The following is a 22,503-nucleotide window of genomic DNA, read 5'->3' as shown; positions in this document are numbered from 1 at the left end:
TGTTATCCATTAGGCCAGAATTGCATTCTTTAGCAAATAATTGAAAAACATACTGTACGAATGGTTAAAAAGGGAAGTTTGTATAGTTGCTCATTTACAGAAAATGCATGGTAAACTGAATAGTCTTGAAATATACAATATTTTTCAAGAACAGTATACAATGGAAATAAATAAATACGTGAGAACAAATGGAATGCTTAGTGAATGATTCGGTAATGACCAAAGAGTAAGACAAGGATGCAGAATAATCTGTTATTTAATATATTTATGAATAAATGTACAACAAACGCCTGTGTGTTAATGTTAGAGATGTTGTTGATTTGTTATATGAAGCTATAAAGTTGATGCTGAACTGTGGGCTGGAAACACAAATGATTTGCAGAAAATACTAGACAAGACCAAAGCTCTCATGTATAGAATAAATACTTGTTAAAAGTGGCTAAAATGACTTTATATAAAAATGTGTTTCTGCCTACTTTGTTCTACAGAAGTAAAAGAAAATGGTCATGGCAGAATAAAGCATTTTAAAAAATCAGCAAATAGGCAATTAAAAAGTGTATATGGTGAAAGAAGAAAAGTTATTAAATAGGAATTGACAAGATCCTTTCAGGGGAGGGAAGGAGACGATTGAAGAAAAGGCAACCATTTTCTGAATGTGGGGGAAGGATGGGCTGCAGAGAAAAGTATGGAGTGATATAGTAAATAGTTCTGTAAACCAGTGTTTTTCAACCTTTTTTGTGCAAAGGCACACTTTTTTCATGAAAAAAATCACGAGGCACACCACCATTAGAAAATGTTAAAAAAAATTAACTCTGTGCCTATATTGACTATATATAAAGTAATTTTCCCACGGCACACCTTACACTATGTCACGGCACACTAGTGTGCCGCGGCACAGTGGTTGAAAAACACTGCTGTAAACTACATTTAGTTTGAATTCCTTTTCTTTTTTCTGAATTCCTGCCTTTAATTTCTTTAGCTCACTACTTCTCACTCTACATAACTGCACTTACTGAAAAGGGAAGAGTGTGATGGGCATGAATGGACAGATGGGTATAGAATTACTCCTTAGCATTAGCCATTAACTTGTGTGGCAGAGACCCTTGTAGACAGAGAGGTAAAGAACTGACTAGCGAGTAACAAACTCTCCAAGATATTGGGAACATATACTGACATTTATTCTTCCCAATCCCTTGAGCATTCAACGAGTTGAAAACATAAAGAGATCCAACCTCATCAGTCCAAACCAATAACTCACAGTAACGGTCAAAATAAAATATCTAACCAAGAAACTAAGTGGATCTGACAGCAGCAGTTTGAGGATTGGTCACCTGCTCACACCAGCAGTGTCCTTATTGGAAACAGCCTCTGGTCCCTTCTTTCTCTCTAAGTAAGGCTTTCCAGCATGAGGAACCAGCCCTCTTCCCTCTGCCTGGGCGGTGGGCTGAGTCCCAGCCAGGAAGCACAGAAGGGTGGGGGAGTTTGTTTATGGAGGGCCGATAATCCAGCAGGTGCTTTCTCTGTAGGCTTCTCTTTGTCATCCTCTGGCATCTGCCATCTCCCTCAATCTTCTTCTCCAACCCTCCCCCTTCCCTCTTTTCTTCAGAGCAGCCTTATGCTTAGCAGACACTGAATCTCTAGGCACTCTGGTTTCCTCACAAGAAGTCTGTTGTTTTCTCTTCACCACAATGTAAAAACTGTCTCTTTAGATTTTGGGGAATTGATAAAACTAGAATGCAAATAATCTAATTTGTATAGCATAATTATTCACTTAAAAATATCCCTACATTAATACCATAATGATTTCAAATTCATCTTACCTGAGGCTTGCTAGGGTCTTGATTACAGCAAAATCTTTGCGCTGATTTGGTGGAATCCAGCGATGCTTTTCAGCCAAGGCTAGAGTCCTTGATCCAAAGCCAAACATAGAAGAGAATCCAAAGCGAAGTAGCTTGATAGGGCTACTGAAGGTGCACATATCCACTGACTTTAGATGCCCTAATATTGTAGCATTAATACAAACATATGTACATTTTATAAGTGGACTCATTTCCTAACGCTATTGTATGTTAATTGGAAAGGGGCTGGAAGATCAAAATCCTAGGACACAATTTTGTACAAGACACAAGAGTGCATTCCTGTGTTTGTAAAAGTCAAGAGGAGTGTGCCTTGGAGTGTGCCTCCAAGGGACAGCATTTAAATGGGACACACACTTCGTCAACGAAACCGTACCCAATACAATTGTCTCATTGCAATAAATTAAAAATAAATTCCAGAAAGCATGTTCCATCCCACAGAAGATCTGAATCATAATTTTGACAAATGTTAGATAGAATCCTGTTTATTCCATGTATAAAAATCAAGACCACTGGATATTTATTATTCTATTCCTTTCTAAAATTTCAGGTGTACAATACTTACCCAATATTATATGCAACGTTGCTGTTTGTGTATGTTGGATTCCATTCAGAGTATGTGTCAAAATATTAGTGGAGCCTGTAAAGATAGAATAATTAAAAAATATTCATGGATGAATTCTCCAAATCAGCATGAAGAATTGTTAAACAAAATTTACAAATATAGAATGATCACCAAATTAGAGTAAAGAAAGATTTAATAAACTATGGTTAGCTTCTGTTTGGAAACACACATTTTCAACATTGGCACAGTTGTACACTCAACAATCAGATTAGGTTTATTGACCATATCTTTTCTCAATCTTGAGCATTTAATTCAGGTGAGGATCCAACAATTTAAAAGGTAACATTGAACTCATTCTTCATTTATATCTTGATTTTGCAGATGGCACTATTATTCCATTTCTGCACTAACTGAACCAATGAAATACAATAGATTTGGTTTTCCTGATTTTTAAATAATTACTTGATAGGATTTTTTTTCTTCTAGTTAAGATTCTAGTCTCTTAACGAGACTAAATAGAATAATGATTTTGCTTAGTATACAAATAAGAGTGCGAGGGATAGAAGAAAGAGGGGTAGCGAGGGTGGGAGAGAGGACTGGAGGGAGGGGGAGAAGGAAGGGAGGGAGTGTATCGGGAGAGAGGAGTGGTAGAGGGGGAGGGGAAGTAGGGTAGAGGGGAATGATGGAGGGAAGAAGGGAAGTTGGAGAGGGGCAAAAGAAAGGGTGTATGGAGGGTCAAAGAGGTACATTGGGTTTCTATTTTGGGGGGTATTGTTGACAAGAGGAATGGCTGTGTTTATTGTTTAATGTTATATGGCCCCGGTTATGCACAGTATATATGTGACTGTACGAAAATGAAATGGAAAATAAAAACACATTTAAAAAGAAAAAAGAAAAAAGAGTGCTTAATAAGCTCAGGATAATTGTACTGAAGGAGTTCCCATTTGAGTTTTGGATTCAGTAAACTATGTTGGTAAGGCCCAAGAATTCCCAATTTAAGCAATTTTGTCTATTTATTGGTTTGACATATTGTACTATGTGAGCCAGCTATTGTTCACCAATTAAACAAATAACACCTTATTGTGATGTATGAACAAAGTATTTGTACTTCTGATTCAAACCCTGCATAATTATTTCATATATTTTTCTTCCCTCAGCGAAGTTTGAGAATTATACATTACTAAATATTCCTTGCCCTATTAAGTTATCATATCTAACTTACCTAACAGAGAAACAAAACCATCATAGGTGGGCAAAAAAGCAATTGGAACCAAGGGACTTTTGCCTTCCTGCTAGCTTCCCCATTGAGTTTCCTTGTGGAAAGCTGTGGAAAGAATTCCTTCCTTCCTTCCTTCCTTCCTTCCTTTCCTTTCCTTTCCTTTCCTTCCCTCCCCTTCCTACCCTCTGCCTTCCCTCCCTCCCATTCCTGTCAGCTTCCCCATTTGTTTTGCTTGTGAGAAACTTGTCTTTCCCTTATGATACCACATTTCACAGATTTAAAGTTTACAGGAACAAGAGCTTTAGTAGTGCATCAGTTCTAGTTATCATTACAATGACTATTCTCTTCATTAACTTTTATTTGGTATTGAAAAGATATTGGTATATAATAAATGTTGATCAAATATTTACAGTTGCAAGTTTTGACAGGCAACTGAAAGTAAAGAGGCAGCGGAAGTAGCCTGCAGTACTGCACTCTAACCACTGTGGTGGCGCAGTAGTTAAGGTGCAGTACTGCAGGCTACTTCCGCTGCTTGCTAGCTGCCTGCAATTTGGCTGTTTGAATCTCACCAGGCTTAAAGTTGACTCAGCCTTCCATTCTTCTGAGGTAAAATGAGGCGTGGCACGACAAAACCGCGTTCGTCAAAATAGCGGTGATAAAACCGCGTCGCTAAAGCCGCGACGTCATCTCCGTGATGTCATCACCGCCGCGACAACAGCGTGGCAGCAGAAGAGCGCTTTAAAACAGCGCGACGGCAGAAAGCCAATTTAAATTAAGGTAAGGGTTAGGATTAGGTTTAGGGGTTTGCTTTAGGGTTAGGGTTAGGGTTAGGGTTAGGGTTAGAGTTAGGTTTAGGGTTAGGTTTAGGGTTAAGTTTAGGGTTAGGGTTAGGGATAGGGTTAGGGATAGGGTTAGGGTTAGGTTTAGGGTGCTGAGTGCTTCGGAAGGCGCGGATTTGCCCTCCGCGGTTATGTCATCGTGGTAGGGTTGCGTTTTTCCTTAGCACTTCGGATGGCACGGATTTGCCCTCCGTACTTATGTCGGCGTGGATAAGGGCTTTGCGGTTTTGTGGTGGAACCAAATGAGGACCCAGATTGTTGAAGGGCAATGTGTTGACTCTGTCAACCGCTTAGAGAGGGCTGTAAAGCACTATGAAGTGGTATGTGAGTCTAAGTCCTATTGCTATGCTATTGCTCCTTTGGAGAATTAAAATTTCCTATTTCCCTAGTGGCGGCTTTGGGTAGCAGTATTAAGAACTACTTATTAATAGCTATCATAGAAATATGTAAATTGTGGCATTCTTTTCTCACACCATGTTCCAAACACATATTTCAAGACGTGATAAGAATCTACTATCTTTTCTGCTTAACACTAATATTAACTTGCTAACCAATTTTCATTCCCAAAGAATACCAAACAGCAAGAATAAAGACAAAAGTATCTATAGTTTACGCAAAGCATGACTGATAAGGTACCAGACAGAAATTGTGAAGGGAAATGTCCTTGGAAATATAAGCACTCCTGCAGAACAATTAACTTAATTAACCAGACGTCATGAATATTCATAAGTCTGTTAATGTGTCCCTCATCCAAATAGATAAATGTGATGTAATGACTTCCTAGTCATGCATATCTAAGAGTCTCATGAAAACTGCACCAACACTGTGATGTTTTGCCCAAGCCATAATGGAAGCTAAGTCTCATAACAATATTTTACACTCCACAAATTAATTGGAAGCAGAAATACATTGCAAATGACTGATTTAAGACTGTAAGATTATATAGTCAATATATACATTTCTTTTGTTTTATAACAATTACATTCCTTTCCCCTTGTCTTTCTAAGTTTTTTCATTCCTTATTGTGTTCCTTAGCTATCATTCATATTCATATTATATGTGAATAAAAGCTAAGGAACTAACCAGAGAAATAAACACAATTGTAATATAATAATTACAGGCATCCTTCATCTGATCTCTTTTATTTTGCCCAAACTATAAATTATATACTATAAATTTATAGCATAAATTTAGATCTCAAACTCATACAGAAACACATTTGCCTAAATAAGTATGATGTATGTGAGGATATACATACTGGAAACAACAGTATACACAAATTTAGGAAATGGATCACATAAAACACCTTCCTTAAAATTCTATTCTTACAGTTAAACTAAGATTTAGCCATTTAAGTTTTGCAAAAAATATATGAAATAAACAAAGGTCCATACAGAGAGTAGTAAGAACAGCTGAGACGATTATAGGAAGCTCACTTCCCATTATTCAGGACACTGCTTATAAGCGCCACGGTATGTGCTTAGAGCTAGAAGTATTGTTACAGACCCACACACCCACTTCAGGGTCTGTTTCTGTTGTTCGCCTGTGGGAGGAGTTTAAAGTATCTCCAGCAGGATTACTAGATCCTGTAACCTCCCAAGATTCTTTTTTTTTGCCATGTATATGTATACATCTGAACTAGACTGTGTTGTTTCTCTGTGTCATATATGTGTGTGTATGTGGATATATGCATAATTGTTATCTTTTGAGATCTGAATGCAACAAAATTTCATTTTAATGTATGCTATTAGTCTACATTTAAAGTGACAATAAAGAATTCCATTCCCAATTCCAATTCCCATTCCCATTCCATTCTAATTCTATTCCAAACCATTTTCAATTGGGGAAAAAACTTTATAGTCTTTGGACTATAAGACTACGACCGGTATATTATACCTTCACTAAATTTAAAACAAACTTAAAAATTAAGACATGTACTATGTGCAACAAACTTTTAAAATTCTACCTCCTTCTAGCCTGAGAAAAGTGAGAGAGAGCTTTTATTTCTTTGACAGATCTAAAGTGACACAAAATTTCTCACTCACTCCTGATACACCTCTACTTAAAATACCAGTAACTAAAAAACATTAAAGAACAGAGAGTAAAATGCTGGAAAAACATCATCTCGTTCTAGCTAGACCAGTTTTCTGCCAGCTACAATCAGGGTGTTTGGTCAGTTACTTTCTTTCTTATAATTTACATAATTCCATGTTTCACACCTACCAACCACTTTATTCCTACTCAGAAAATACCATTATTTATCATCTGGAAGTGCACAAAACAGAGAAAGAGGTGTATCATCTCCAGGAACACTGTTTTCTTTTCCCCTTATGTACCATAATCTACTCCAGAGAGCTTTAGTCTTTCAGAGAAGATCTGGTCACATGTAGGGAAAAGGAAGAAAGAATGGCGTTCTTCCCTTTGTGTTAAAAATTTACTTTTGAACTGATGAAGTAGCTCATAAACATTGACTCTAAATAACTATTATAGTTGATGAGTGATATGAATTATCTGACCCCTAATGATAGATTAGGCTATAGAGGGACGTTCTCACTCAGTTGCCATCTCTATGCACATAGATCTCTCAACAATTAACCAAGATGATTCAGGTTTGCTATCTTTTCAGCATTGTTCATTAAATGATGTAGGGACCAGTACATTTGCTATACAGTACTTCCATAAATGGTTCTTAAATTAAAGGCAAGGTCTGATTTTATAGGAACCACAATTAAATGTGTGAGAATGACAAAGAAAATAATTCTCACAGCTAAAGACTACTGGATTAACAAGATAAGACATATATCATGGGTTCATCATAAGCAAAGGGTACAACAATAACAGCAGAACGATATGTATTTTTAAAAAATAATTATATCTATTATAAAATCTAGTAGAGATTCTTATTCATGCAACCTTCTTCATATTAACAGTGTATGTACTCTCACCTGCTGGTATTATCCCAAGTGGAAGTTGTGATTTGACTGGTACAAGTGCATTATCACAGTTCTTTCCAGCATCCATCTGGGCTCTAACCAAAAGACCGTGAGCAATCTCACTGACAGTGCCATCTCCACCAACACAAACCACCCTGCAAAATAATTAAATAATACATGTAAGACAATTTAGAGTCAAGCATTAGATATTATTAGAAATTTATTATCTTTTCCAGATAGCTTATTAGCCAAGTTTAATTTTTATCTCTACAGAGAAAATAACTTCCACCTTTTTCTTTTGAAAAGAATAACTGTTTCCTCCTTTGCAATCCTTTTTCCCATTTTTCCCACCATCAATCTTCATTGCATCCTAATAATGAATTATATAAAATACCATTCTCGTTGTAATTAAAAATCCATCTCGTTTGTAACAGTAATTAATTTTTTTCAAAAACTCATCATTATTAAATATTTGTAAAAAAGCATGAATTCCATCAGATGAAATGCCTTAGACAATGTATCAAAAAAGATATACTTAGTAAGATAACTTTCTGACATCTTTTATTTCTGGAACAATTTTCCTTTTCATAATTTGCCAAAAGGGCATGCAAACTATATGGCACACTACTGAAAACATTTGCAGATCTAAGCAGATGATACTGTATATACTCGAGTATAAGCCTAGTTTTTCAGCCCACTTTTTGGGCTGAAAAAAGCCGCCTCGGCTTATACTCGAGTCAGTGAAAAATTTGCCTGAAATGGAGGAGAAAAAGGGGCGGGGCCATGCCGCTGGGTGACACTCGTGAATGGCCCAGTGCCCCTGTGAGTTTCCCCTCCCTCTGTGTCAGTTTGCCGCGCAGCGCGCACCGCACCATCCCCCCTCCTCACGTTCTAATGTAATGCAGGGCTGTCTTACGATTCCCCTTCCTCCCCCTCCTGCCGCTCTGCAACGATGTCCCACCTCCTCGTTATGGCAAGCAGCCACATAGCGATGTCCCACCTCCTCTGGTACAGTGATCCAATGATAGGAATCACTGTGCCGTGTGTCATAGGAGGCGGGACATCGCTCCCGCGGCTGCACGGGACATCATCATCACAGCGGGACATCAGCATCATGAGGTGAGTGAAGTATTTCATTGAATACACCGCTAGTTTACTGTTTTTCTTTGAAATAAATATTCAAAAACATTATTGGTATCTATTTTTATTTTTGAAATTTACCGGTAGCTGCTGCATTTCCCACCCTAGGCTTATACTCGAGTCAATAACTTTTCCAGTTTTTTGTGGTAAAATTAGGTGCCTCGGCTTATATTCGGGTCGGCCTATACTCGAGTATATACGGTAATATAAATGAGAAGGAGTCAGATTCTGCCCGCCTTTCACTTCTGCAAACACTTGCTGCATTTTTTTGTGAACTAAGTTCTAATACAGGTGTCCACTACCGGGCTGTGGCCTATTCAGAATTGGGCTGCATGAATAGCTAGCTGTAGCATGCCCATTCACACTCATGTGCATGCACAGCAGCCCGCCACTCACGCCGGCCACCACTCATGCAAGGGCTGCATGCACACCGGCCTACCACTCACGCAGCCCAGTTCCCCACTCAGCCAGGCTGCCAAGCCGCAAAGATTGGGAACTGCTGCTCTAATACATTGTTCGAAAGACTTTGTAATTCTTCTCAGGAGACTATTTGATGTAATTCTTTTTGCATACTAGAACTTCTGTATCAAAAATTGGTTTCCAACCAATTATGACTTATAATAGTGACTACATGGGGACATTCATGTGAGCCCACTTTTATTATTGCATGTGTTTTTAACATTACATTTTATGACTATAAATTACTTTGGGAGAACCTCTGCTCTTAAAAGCCAAGTTAAAGCCTGTACTATTGTGATAAAGGCAGCAAAACATCAGTGCTTCTGTAAGAATGCAGGATGCAGAATGTCATCTAGTGCTTCTGCTTAAGGTGGGCATCATTCTATTGGAGAAGGATGGCTAAGATGACCCCAACTCCTTAGTAGCTCTGATGCTAGTCCTAGATAGGATTGTTTTCTCCCTCAACATGCAGAGCAACAGCTTAAGAGTCTCCAAAATTCATAGCTCTTATCTGACTACTGGATAGATTCTTTGCCAGGCTTCAATGGCTACATCAATTTGTTAGAGGAGGATAAGGCCCTAACAACAGGTCCCTCAGTATTTCAAGATTGCATTACTTGGGGCAGCTTCTGAGGACTACCAATATAGGTAGTCCTTGACTTACAACTAGTGTCTTACCAACCATTCCAAGTTACGATGGACCTTTCAAAAGGCACTTACAACCCAGGTCCAAAATTCTGAAGGCTGATTGTTTTTGATGAAGCCCTATAGAGGTTGAATCCACAATATCTATGAAAAGACCATTCTAAATGAAATGCTTCTGTCCTGTGTGATTAGCCCAGGAAGGCATGCTCTGTGGCTTCTCCCCTAGGAATGTCAGGAGGATGACAGGCCAAAGCAGGCCAACTCTGTGGGAGCCCTGACTCTTTGGAACAACTTATCTGGTCCCCATACTTCCAAATATCAGGAAAGCTATAAAAATTGTGTTTTCCTTCAAGCCTTTAGGATGAGAGATGTCTTTCTTGCAGGTTCTTTTAAATTTAGGTTTTATTACACTTTACTAAATTGTTCTACGGTAGTACAATTTTATGAGACACACAGAGTCTGCGTAATTTGAACAGGGTATAAGCAAAGAGACAAATGCACACATTCCACAAATTATATGCTGGGATTTGAACTTGAGCTGTTTTAACTGCCTAATATGTAAAAACAGGCCAGGTTCAAATCCCAGCAAGGATATTGCTAGCTGATAAGAGCTAAATAACTTAATCTTTAGCCTTTTGCTCAAAGTAACAGCATCCTTACAGTAAGAAGAAGAAGGTTTTTAAAAAATTCTTACCCATGGAAAGAATTTAGATCACATTCCTTGAGCAGTGTAAGAGCATGACCTTCATATTTAGTAACTATGTAAAAAGAAAGACCATAATTCATTGTAAAACTAAAACAATTAATGCCCATTTAAACAGTATTGAACTTCTTAAAGGTAAACCAGTGTTTCTCAACCTTGTCAACTTGAAGATGTCTGGACTTCAACTCCCAGAATTCCCCAGCCAGCGAATTGTCAAGTTGACAAGGTTGAGAAACACTGAGGTAAACAAGTCTTAAAAGATCCAATCTAGTTCACACATCAGGTAGTTTCTTCCAATTACTTCTTCCAAAATTAGAATTTTGCTACTGAAATGTTGAAAATTTGAACTGACAAACTTTCTCAGATAATGAGTTCAATTTAACTCCTGTAATATATAAGAAAACAGATTTCTAAATTAAAAGAACCCTAAGACATTATAAGCTTCCATGATAAATACAACTTTTTGCACCTGCTTCTTGTTTGTGGACCTTTTTTGCTCTTTTGTAACAAGAAAAAATAGATGTTATTTCTAATAGAAACAGTTTTATTACATAATAAATCCCATTATCTTAGTTATTAGTATATAAAATAAATCTTTGCCTCAATTTGCACAAATGAAGTATGGAGGGAATAAAGCTGGGAACCTAATAACAAAACAATATAACATAAGAAGCTGACGGATCACATACACATCAGAATCTGTGGCCTCAGAGGAAATGAATTTTTAAATGTATAATGCTGCTGTTGGTTGCTATTATGTGCAGTACAATAAACACCAGCAAATAAAGAATAAACTGGCATAATGCAGATGGTATAAAGTATTATAACCACATGTACAATTTTCTGGGCCACGGTTGCCAGAAGAGGCAGCCCAGCTGTATCCACTCATCAAAGGTTTCTGGTGACTGATACGACAATTCCAGATGGATTTTTGTGTGTGTATGTGTGTAACAATGTACATTACTATATCCACAATTACATTAATATTTCATGCTTAGCTGTCTTTGGTGTAGCATGTTCCATCAGTTCCAGTGCTTTTGTAGATATTTAAATTCACTGGATAAATGACGCATCACTGTAAAATCCCAATGTTAATATGCTTTAGTATTTTTAAGTTGCTATACTTTAATAAATTTAATAATTGAATATTATTCATTTTTATGGCTCATTATAGTTAAGTAAAAATGTTCTTAAGGGTTAGAAAACAAATTACTGTATAAAATAACATCAATTAAATTATGCATGTGTCACACCATATCCAAACCTCAAAGGTCAGAGTAATACTGTGCAAAGCCCAGAAGCAGCACATTCTCTGTGCATACTTCAAACCTGAGGAGATGAATTGATAGAACATTGAAATAACAACACAGTGGTTTTATGTATCACTGGGATACATAAACATTGAGAAGATATATTCATAGCTCAGCCCCAACCTTCCAATTACCTGTATGTATGTACCATCAACTAAGTGTTGATTCCTGGCAACTGCTTTGACTAGTCCCTGCAGTGTTCTTGGCAATATTTTTGCCATTGCTTGTTTCCTGGAGCCCAGAGAGAGGGATTGGCCCAATGTCAATCACCCATTCTAACCTAGTGCCTTAACTATGACAAAGGCTTAGTTGCCTAGATAACAGAACTTAATGGATACAGTAGACTGAATGATACACTCCAATCTATTGACTACTGAATAATTAATATAACAAAGGCATACATCCTTTTCTCTTGCTGAATCAAAGAGAAGAAATAGGAAGCAATACAAAGCAAAGAGTTTTTTGACTGCAATAAGATAAGAGTATGCTGGAACATGGTGCTTTGTTGCACTTTAAAATACAAGTCCGGTAGTGCAATAAGATGATTTGAAGTATTTGTTCTTTTTTCAACTCTCTGCTTTGTTTTTGCATATGAAGCAGGAAATATTGTTAATTTTAATTATGACTCATCCTAGGGGAAGCTCCAGGAAGTAAAAGTAATCAAGTCTGCCAAAGCTAAACTGCCTGGACTACAAAGCGTCTGAATTGAGTTATTTCCATGGTTGCATGCTTTACAAAGTTCTAAACCACAGACAGTTATTATAATCTAGTTAACCCTAAAACTACAAAAAATAATAATAATTGTAGTCTAGTTAACTTATTTTTATTGTATAATTGCACTCAAATATGTGAAAAAGAATTATTTTAAATTATGTTTAAGTAGTCCACTTTTCTGTTTATTTTTTGGAAGAATATATTCCTGCGTGATTGTCAATGTATGATTATCAAATTATACAGTTGCAAAAACAACTAGTTCAATAAACCTGGTCCTTGTAATTTGTTGAATTATCCTGAAGGAGGAGTGCTAGCCAATAAACTCAGCAGTATTCCTTGAATTATGATTACATATCACCGAATTTTAATATATGGCATATATTTAATGTGAACATCTCAGTTTAAAAATATTAATTCATTTCTACTTTAAAACTAGTAATTAATGTTATCCACTACAATAGATTAAATCAGCTGTAACATGAGACTCAACATTTTTGAACCAAGGTACCTCAAAGGGACTAACTTACAGAATGTGTCCAGAACCTAGGACCCGCGACCCCCAAAGGAATGAAGTTTGGACAAGTTGTGGCTGCTTTAGTGCTGCTGCTTTAGTCACGTGATCATTTTCAACGTTCCATGACAATTTCCCAGCCCCTCACACAATCCCTCACTTCCTCCCCATCCAACTACAGCCAGAGGTGGTATTCAGCCGGTTCTGTCCGGTTCGAGCAAACCAGTAGTGTTGGCTATGGGAGGCTCTGCCCACCCGCCCTGACATAATGCGTGAGCACTGCACGCACATGCACTCACATTTGTAGGGAAGGTAAGTGAACCCCACCGCTGTCTACAGTCGTTTACCTTCCTGATGAGAAGGGAAGGGAGGGAGGAAGAGGGAGAAAGGAATCCCTTTACACCATTCCCAATATATGCCATCCAACCAACTGCCCCCGGAGGGAGGCAGGAATGGAACATTTCCAATGCTGTCCGCCAGCTTCCTACATGATACTTCAATGGGGAAGCTGGCAGGAAGTCAGAAGTTGCTTCCACTCCCACTGCTTTTTTACCCATCTGTGGTCACTCTGTTTCTCTGTTTATGTAAGGAAATATCTCTGATGACCCAAAGGAACATGACTTGTCTAATGTTCAATAAATATTGAAAGCCAACATCATATTTCCAAAATGAAAATATTTAAAACAAAATCAGGCCAAGGGACTTTTATAAAACACCAGCCCCATCTCTGATAAGCAATGTGCTCTGTTCAATAGGGCGACGAACTTGTACCTCTGGATTGACAGGCTGCTTTCCTACTATTGGTATTATCATTTCCTCTCCCAAAATGAGCCCTAGAAAATTCAGTAGGACATACTTTGTCACAGCCTGTACACTGAAACACAAATATCCCCAGTATTAGTGAGTCATGCAATGTACAAATGGATTAAACCGAAGTCTCTAAACTAAAGCATCTTACCAGTAACGTCAGTCATGATGTCAGCCAGTTTGAAGAGGGGAGCAACTTGCTCATAATAAATCCGAGTAGCTTCTTTTTTATGGCTAGTTGGATTGATAAATACTTTTAATGACTTTGGCCGATTTGGAAACCCTAAAAATCAAACAAATGTCACAGCACATTTGGTAACGGGTAGTATAGTTTCATGGATAACAGGCAAATATTTATGCATTTTTGCAACCATACCGCTTTCAGAGTTCTTCATAACCATGGCAGGGGGGGGGGAGGGAGCTAGCATGCTCATTACTTATATCCAACTCCAATATAATCCTGATACAACTAGAGCACTGACCCACTTGTGGGTTTGTAGCTGACAATACCTACCTAAGTGAGTCACCATCAAGAGCATTATGCAGCAGCTATAATAAAAAAAGATTTTAGGTCACAGTTCAAACCTGAAAGAGGGAGAGTGATAAATTGAGAAGAGAATTGTCTCCTGGGAGAATAAGAGGAAGTGCCTAACAGCAAGGATTTGATAATAGTACTCCTTCACAGTTGGTGTAGAGATTTGATACTACAATTTTCAGGATTTGCAGATTATGTATCATGCCACACAGAAGGAGCAGGTGCAAAAGAAATCTGCCCCTGATTAAAAGATTTTTTTTAAAAGGGCACAAAACAAAAGGATACGCAAAAATCAATCCAATTTCATTCACATTTGAAATAAAATTTGAGATTATTTTCCTATTTCATTTTTTTTAAATAAACTATTAATTATCTTTTATCTCAAAACTCATTCCATTCATCACAAATTCTATTCGTGTTTATTTCTGGTGGGATTTCACAAAAGCAAAAGGGCATTTCTTCTGCAGTATGAAAGTTAACTTTCCAATTTATCCATCCTAACCCAGAAAAAAAACCCATAGAAGTAAACAAACTATAATGACACAATTTCTTCTCTTTTGTACTATAATTGTAATAATACAATAGCAATAGCAATAGCAATAGCAGTTAGACTTATATACCGCTTCATAGGGCTTTCAGCCCTTTCTAAGCGGTTTACAGAGTCAGCATATCGCCCCTAACAACAATCCGGGTCCTCATTTTACCCACCTCGGAAGGATGGAAGGCTGAGTCAACCCCGAGCCAGTGAGATTTGAACCGCCGAACTGCAGCTAACAGTCAGCTGAAGTAGCCTGCAGTGCTGCACTCTAACCACTGCGCCACCTTAGCTCTTAACACAATATAATATACAATACTATTAGAGTTCAACTAAAGTAAAATTGGGAGTCATGGAAAAAAAAGGTGCCCAAGTAGAATATAAATGTTCATATTCACATTTTTAAAATGTTGAAATTGTTGATTCGTGTACAATAAGCTCTGAGAAAGCAATCTTTCTCAGCTACCATGTCATCCAATTGTGCAGACCTGCCCAGGATTGTCACTGCCTGCTGTGCTAGCTGGGAACTTCTAAGAGTGACTGTTCATACATATCTAGAAGGTAGCCAGACAGGGAAAGATTGTGTCAAGGGCATGTAATTGGCAAAGTTTATTCTTCTATACACTAATGTTGGTGCGTTCCGGCTACCTGTTCTTCTCCAAGCATTTCTCTGAAAAGATACACTGCTAAGTGCACTGATCTATCCAGTATATACCACAGTGTTTATGTGATCCGAAGTTCATCCTTCACTTTTATTAATTGCCAGGACAAGTTATAGATGTATAAGAAACTGTTGCCTTAGAATTATGAGAGGAAGTGATGTGACAAAGAAATTAAATCCAGTACTGAAAGTAATACTGCATATATATAGATGCTTTCCCTGCTATTTAACGTGAATTCTATACTGTTTTTTGTCCAGCCACTACTTGAAATTGTGTCCAATTCATTAATCTCGTTTGAATTTTTGTTTAAAAGTATCACAATTGCACCCTTCTTCAATTTGGATGGATGTGATGAAAAACGATCCTAACTTGAGAACCTTCTGTAACCTAAAGAATTTAAGAAATTCTAGTTCAATCATTAATATACTTATCAGAATATATTACAGGTAGTTCTCACTTATAGCCACAATTAAGGCCAAAATTCCCATTGCTAAGCAAGGTAGTTGTTAAGTGAGTTGTGCCCCATTTTATCACAGTTGTTAAGCAAATCACTGCAATTTTTTATTTATTTATTGAATCTATATTGCTGCCTATTCGCACATGGGGACTCAAGGCGGCTTACAAAATATAAAATCTCATTTAAAATAAGAAGACTAATAGAAAAGAATCAAAGGCTTTCCTGAAGCAGGTGGAGGGCAAAAAATGGTCCAACATGCCTCCTGGAAGTCCGGAGGCTTCAGTGAGGCCTGCATACATGTGCCGGGGGTGTGTGTGAGCACATGCACGGGGTTGTGCATGCATGCGCAGGGGGAGGGCATTACATTATGGGCACACAACCTCCCATATTCCCCACGCTTTTGGCACGCCTCGACAAAAAGGTTAGCCATCACTGCACAGATAATCCAAAAGTATGACCAATGGCATTTCTGTCCCAAATCCAGGCTTGAATCCTGACTGGTAGGGATCGAGATAATCCATTTCATCCAGAAACCTCTGGAGCCACAGCACAACCACCTTCTCAACTGTTAAGGAAATCATATGGTCATTGAAGAAACCTGGCTTCTCCCATTGATTTTGCTTGTCAGAAGCTGGCTGGGAAGTAAGAAATGGTAGTTACATGACTCGGGGATGTTGCAACTGTAAAAAAATACATGTTAGTTGCTAAGCAACCAAATTTTGATCACGTAGCCATGGGGATGCTGCAACAGTCCTAAGTGTGAAAACCTGTCATAAGTCACATTTTCAGTGCCACTATAACTTCAAACAGTCACTAAATGAATAGTTGTAGGGCAAGGACTACCTGTAAGCTTCTTCAATTATTTTGCCTATGCACTATAACAGATTATACTTGATCTTCTTATTTTTGTAAAGATGACACGGTTTGTGGTGCATCAAGGTTTATTTTCTAAAGAGAAAAGCTCAATATAATTAGGAACAGAACTGTTTCTGAAGAACTGGGAGTTCTGTTTTATTTTGGGATTTTTTCAGAATACATTTTTGAAGTGATGATGAATTTTAAGTCCACATCATTTGACTAGCTCCAACTGAAGAATCTCTCTTTTGTTCCAATTAAACAAAAAATGAATCCAAATAACCTCGCTTCACCCACGTAACACCTATCCTCCGCGAGCTGCACTGGCTACCTGTTGCTCTCCGGGTGCGCTTCAAGGTGCTACTTGTCACCTACAAAGCCCTTCATGGTATTGGGTCTGGGTACTTGAGAGACCGCCTACTGCCAATTACCTCCACTAGACCGATCCGATCGCATAGATTAGGCCTTCTCCAAATTCCATCAACGAGCCAATGTCATCTGGCAACTACCCGGAGGAGAGCCTTCTCGGTGGCTGCTCCGACCCTCTGGAATGAACTCCCCATGGAGATTCGTACCCTCACCACCCTCCAGACCTTCCGCACTGCCCTTAAAATCTGGCTGTCCCAGCAGGCCTGGGGCTAAAGACCCTAACCCCACCCGAATGGTATGATTGTTGTGTTCTCTTTTAACAATGTATTGTTTATGTTCATAACTTGTTTTGTCCTCCCCTTCCCCTAACTTGTGAGCCGCCCTGAGTCCCCTCAGGGAAAAGGGCGGCATACAAATAAATAAACTATAAACTATAAATAAACTATAAGAATTTGCAAGTCTAAAATTGCCCATTTCAGACAAGCATTAACCAGTCAGACAAACTTGATTAAGCTTCTTCCAGTACTATGAAAAGCACTGAGAATTCCACTTTGCTCCTTTATCTGAATGACCTGTACCAGGTAGGTTGTTTTATCTCTTGAAGTAGCCGTGTTTCCCCAAAAATAAGACAAGAGTCTCATTTTCTTTTGACCCCCGAAATAAGCGCTTGGCCTTATTTTGTGGGAGGTCTTAATATTTTTGAGGTCCAGGAGGCAGTGAACGTGGTCACCTCATGGCTGCTGCTGTGTTGCAATATTTTCAGGGTTGGCTTATTTAAATGCATGGGCTCAAAAGCCCGACTGGACTTATTATCCAGGGAGGTCTTATTTTCAGGGAAACAGAGTTCTAGATTTGGGAACTAAGGTCCTTACACCATGGTGGTGAATCTATGGCATGCATGCCCAAAGTGGCACACAGAGCCATGTCACCTGGCATGCATGGCATCATCGGTTTCTGGTGTGCATGCACATGTGATGATCAGCTGGCCTTTGCGCGTGCAGCAATGCTGGAAAGCAGAAGAGCTGGCCTTCCATTTTCTGGCATGAGCATGCGTGCCAGCTAGTGCATGTGGAAGACTTGCTGGCTGGCGTGCATGCACACACCAGAAACTTCATTTTCCGGCGTGCGCATGTCCCCTGGGCAGCTCCTCTTCCTGGTCATGGCCAAGATGAGCATGTGCACAAAGCACTCCTGTGAGCATGAAGTGCTCTCTTTTCGGCACTCAGTGCTGCGCATGCTCCCTTTGAAAAGGTTCGCCACACAATAATCAGTGCATGGAGATGACAATGGAGGAGTGCCCTTCTCATTACTTGTGTAAGCTCCTTCAGTCATTGCATTTAATAACCTAAACGGAGGGCAAGGGAGGGAGTTCCAGGGAAGGATTTTGCAGACACAAGGCTTATTCTATGAAGAGCCGAGGTGGCGCAGTGGTTAAATGCAGCACTGCAGGCTACTTCAGCTGACTGCAGTTCTGCAGTTCAGCTGTTCAAATCTCACCGGCTCAGGGTTGACTCATCCTTCCATCCTTCCGAGGTGGGTAAAATGAGGACCCGGATTGTTGTTGGGGGCAATATGCTTACTCTGTAAACCGCTTAGAGAGGGCTGAAAGCCCTATGAAGCGGTATATAAGTCTAACTAATTGCTATTGCTATTCGTAGTCTGATGAATCATAATAGCTAAGGTTGATAGCACTGGACTTTAAATCAGCAAATACCTTATCAAAGTATCCATAATTACATTACGCTGAGCGTTTCCTAATTTATTTGCTTTCTACAGCTGCCCATCTCAAAGGTGACTCTGGGTGGCATACCCCATAAAATCATCTAACATATCTTCCTCTTCCCCAATGAGATTATTCGGCCAACTTTTAATAAACAACTTTATATGTTTAAATATTAAGTGTTAAGTATTTCAACTCTCACTACAAACATATAGAGGCGACTTGTACAGCTTTGGCAGCGTCATAACCTACATTTAATTTAAGAGTTTATTGTAGCTTTCTTCCCCAAACCGAAGTAGTGCTTTTATAGAGAACAGCCAACTGTTCCTCTCCTGGTAACAAATGTGCCAATATGCACTAGTTTAAACTTGATCTATCAGTGAATGAATCAATGAACCATGAAAAGTAGGGGTTAATCAGGGTGGTCTGGAAACAAAGGCTCCGAGGGCAGCAGGGACGCTATCCTCAGACACACATCTGTGCTGCTTTCAGTATTTAGTTTTATGGCAGCAGGTTTATGTTTACCAAAGTTCGGAGCCCGAAATGATGTCACTGTCATATATATTATTAATCTTCTATACCACCAGCAATAAGAAAATTGCTAGATAGAGACAGTAGTAATGACTACGAATAAACATTTTTCATGCTAACGAGAGATAAAACATAGTTGATGCTACAACTGTTAATGTATAACATTAATGGGATAATTAAGTCTTCCTGCAGGAAGCTTTAGATACCCGCATTAAAGCTTGGTGTGGGAGTCATCCTGTAAAAAAAGGTTCAATAACACTTTGCTCATATCAATAACCATTCCACTTTGATTCCGAAAAGACCGATATATATTGCAAAGATGTTTTGTTTTAGAAATCAGATTTTAAAAGATAGGACAAATGATGCCGTTTCGTCTCAGAAACCCTTATCATAGATACAATGAAAGCACTGAAACTACCCTATTCTGGTTTTAAAGTTTTATAGCAGGATTTCCTAAAACAAGCAACATCATCTTTCATAATATTTTTAGAATTGTATCCCAGTGAACTGAAAAGTCTAGTTTTAATTTAAAAGTTTTGAAAACTGTTAATGGGACATATCCATGTGCACTACAGTAAGTATCAAAAGCATAATCAATGAACATTAAATCATAATAAAGTTCAACACGATCATCTTCAATATATTAAAACCTGTCATCTTAAAACAAAACGAATATTACCCAAGTAGACTTTTATTCATCAACAAAAGTATTATTGATGTCTCTGTATAGTTTCAACTTTGGGACATGTGATGAATATTTAAGATACAATAGATATTTTAGGTTTTTTGTAGGAAACTGGTTGTGAGGTATAACAGAATCCTTAATATTCAGTTTTAATTACAGAACTTTCATTTTTATTTCTATGTCTTTTAGTATAAAACAAACATTTATAACAATCTGATTATATGCAGATATAGTAACATCTATTTTTACAATGCCATTAGACAGGCATGGAGTTAGTAAGAGCACTATGAACAATCACATTAATAATCAGTCTTTTGATACAAAATGAGATACTGAAGGTAATATAAAGTACCCATTTATATAACTATGTATGATTCTGTTTCAGTACTTAAAATACTGAAAAATGAAGAAATTAGCATAAAAGAAGAACTCAATAAATGAGAACACAATCCTGTGTATTAAAGCAGGATTAATAAGGTTCAACCAAAGTACCACAATCACAAAATGCTATCAAAAAATGGCAGGAGTGATCAAGGATGCGGAAGAGGATTTTGGTACAGTTCCCAGTCATATAATTCCCTCCCTTAGGACTATAAACCTAATCACTTTAAAAAGGAGGTAAAAACATTTTAATTCTATCTGACTTTTAAAAGTATATAATTTGCAACATAATTTTAAACTTTGCTTTTTCATATTAATATTATCTTAATTTTATTCCTAAATTTGCTTTTAGTTTTTGGACCAAAGGATAACAAAAATATTATCATATTTTTCTAGGATATCAAATTACTGTTGTCAAATATTTACGGCATTACAGATCTTGATTTATGGCAGTAGAGAGAAACATTTGAGAAAGACAATCATTCCACAAAATTCATCCCCAATTCCTTTACTTCTCATATGTAGAGGTAAAGAAACTGTCATGTCAATGAAGAAATAGACCCCAGAAGCAAACAAAAGTAATCCTGATGAAGACCCTGACAATCTTATTCTCCCAAACCCGTGACCCGACAAATGCGCGCACGACAAAAGCGCGCCGAGAAAACCGCGGTGAGAAAACCGTGATGTTGAAATCGCGCCCACAACAGCGCGCCGACAAAATCGTGCCCACAAAAGCGCGATTAGGGTTAAGGTAAGGGTTAGGGTTAGGGTTAGGGTTAGGTTCAGGGTTACGTTTAGGGTTAGGTTTAGGATTAGGGTTAGGGTTATTACGTTGTTTTCGCGTTTGTTGAAGGCACGCTTTTGTCGGCACGCTGTTGTGGGCGCGATTTCGACATCGTGGTTTTCTTGCCGCGGTTTCATCAGCACGCTTATGTCGTGTGCGCATTTGTCGGTGAACCTCCCAAACCTTGGATGGAGGAGATGGAAACTCCTTATTTGAGGTGTTACAATATTTTGCATGTATATTGGTGTGTTGTCTGGATTTTTGGATCGGTAGTTTTAGTTATCTTTTTTAATAATTATTTTTCTTCTATTCCTATTTATTGTGTTTTAGTCCTGCTGTTTTTGTTTTTTTGTTTTTGTTTTTAGCTGTGTGGAATCACTTGGAATCAAGCAGCATCCAAATCGGATGGATGAAGCAGTATATAAGTAAGTCAACACTGCACAAACTCAGTTATAATAGTGAACGAGTTATTATAAGGATAGCTTTACAGTAGCAATTAATTCACAGGGAAACATGGTTTAGAAAACGTTGCCCAAGTCAGATACAATCTCCCTTACATTTTAAAATAAGTTAAGACATTCACTTTTTTCAAAACAGAAAGGGGGTTTGCAAATCAGCTTAACCCATTTTTAAAACAGTTTAAAAGATTAATTCTAAAACGGTAGCATAAAACAAATGCAAAAATAATTGGAATAAATTTTAAAAGCTACAAAAGCACAGCACCTAAATAGAATTCACTAAAAGCCCACCCTAGCGGCATCAAAAACAACAGAATTATATCCAGTCTTTTCCCCTGGGTTGGCAAGCCTTCTTTGGGAGCATCCATTAAATGATAATCCATTACCTGTAGGTAAACCATGAGTACCAATTTTAGAGCAAGCCAAGACAGTTTGAGACAAAGTGATTGTGTACATGGACAAAAGATTTTTGCATATATTGGACTAATTTGATATGGCATGATAATATGAACACAGTTGATTATCATTAAACTACAACTTATCATTACTGCTAAACTATAACGTAACACTACAGGAATAGGTGATGAGAAGCCACCTCTCGTCCTACCAGTATGGCTGTAAGGAGACTGGAAGTTTTTCCACTATAAAATGCTCATTCTACTTAATCTGAGAAGAATGAATTCTGGATGCAGCTTGCAGGCCCCTTTCCTAAGCAATTTTTTTCTGTCCATCAGACTGGTACGAAAATTAGGGAAGAGCACTCCTAACGGTAGTATGCATTGGCTAGGCAGAAGGGGAGATGTATAACAACCACATGCCTTCTCATCCCA

The 22,503-nt window shown here is 38.1% G+C and overlaps 1 protein-coding gene across 1 annotated transcript in view; it reads right to left on the bottom strand.

Annotated features, from left to right (window-relative positions):
* Positions 1-22,503, bottom strand: part of CERKL (ceramide kinase like) — a 45,285-nt gene that overhangs the window by 10,460 nt on the left and 12,322 nt on the right. The window contains exons 3-7 of the mRNA XM_032237249.1: positions 13,853-13,984; positions 10,351-10,414; positions 7,425-7,567; positions 2,422-2,496; positions 1,821-1,998 (exon numbers count right to left, since the gene is read on the bottom strand). Of these exons, the coding sequence (XP_032093140.1) occupies positions 1,821-1,998; positions 2,422-2,496; positions 7,425-7,567; positions 10,351-10,414; positions 13,853-13,984 (592 nt within the window). The remainder of the gene's footprint in view (positions 1-1,820; positions 1,999-2,421; positions 2,497-7,424; positions 7,568-10,350; positions 10,415-13,852; positions 13,985-22,503) is intronic.

Source organism: Thamnophis elegans, chromosome 1 (assembly GCF_009769535.1).
Source record: "Thamnophis elegans isolate rThaEle1 chromosome 1, rThaEle1.pri, whole genome shotgun sequence".
NCBI lineage: Eukaryota > Metazoa > Chordata > Lepidosauria > Squamata > Colubridae > Thamnophis > Thamnophis elegans.
This window is presented reverse-complemented; position numbering and strand designations above follow the sequence as displayed.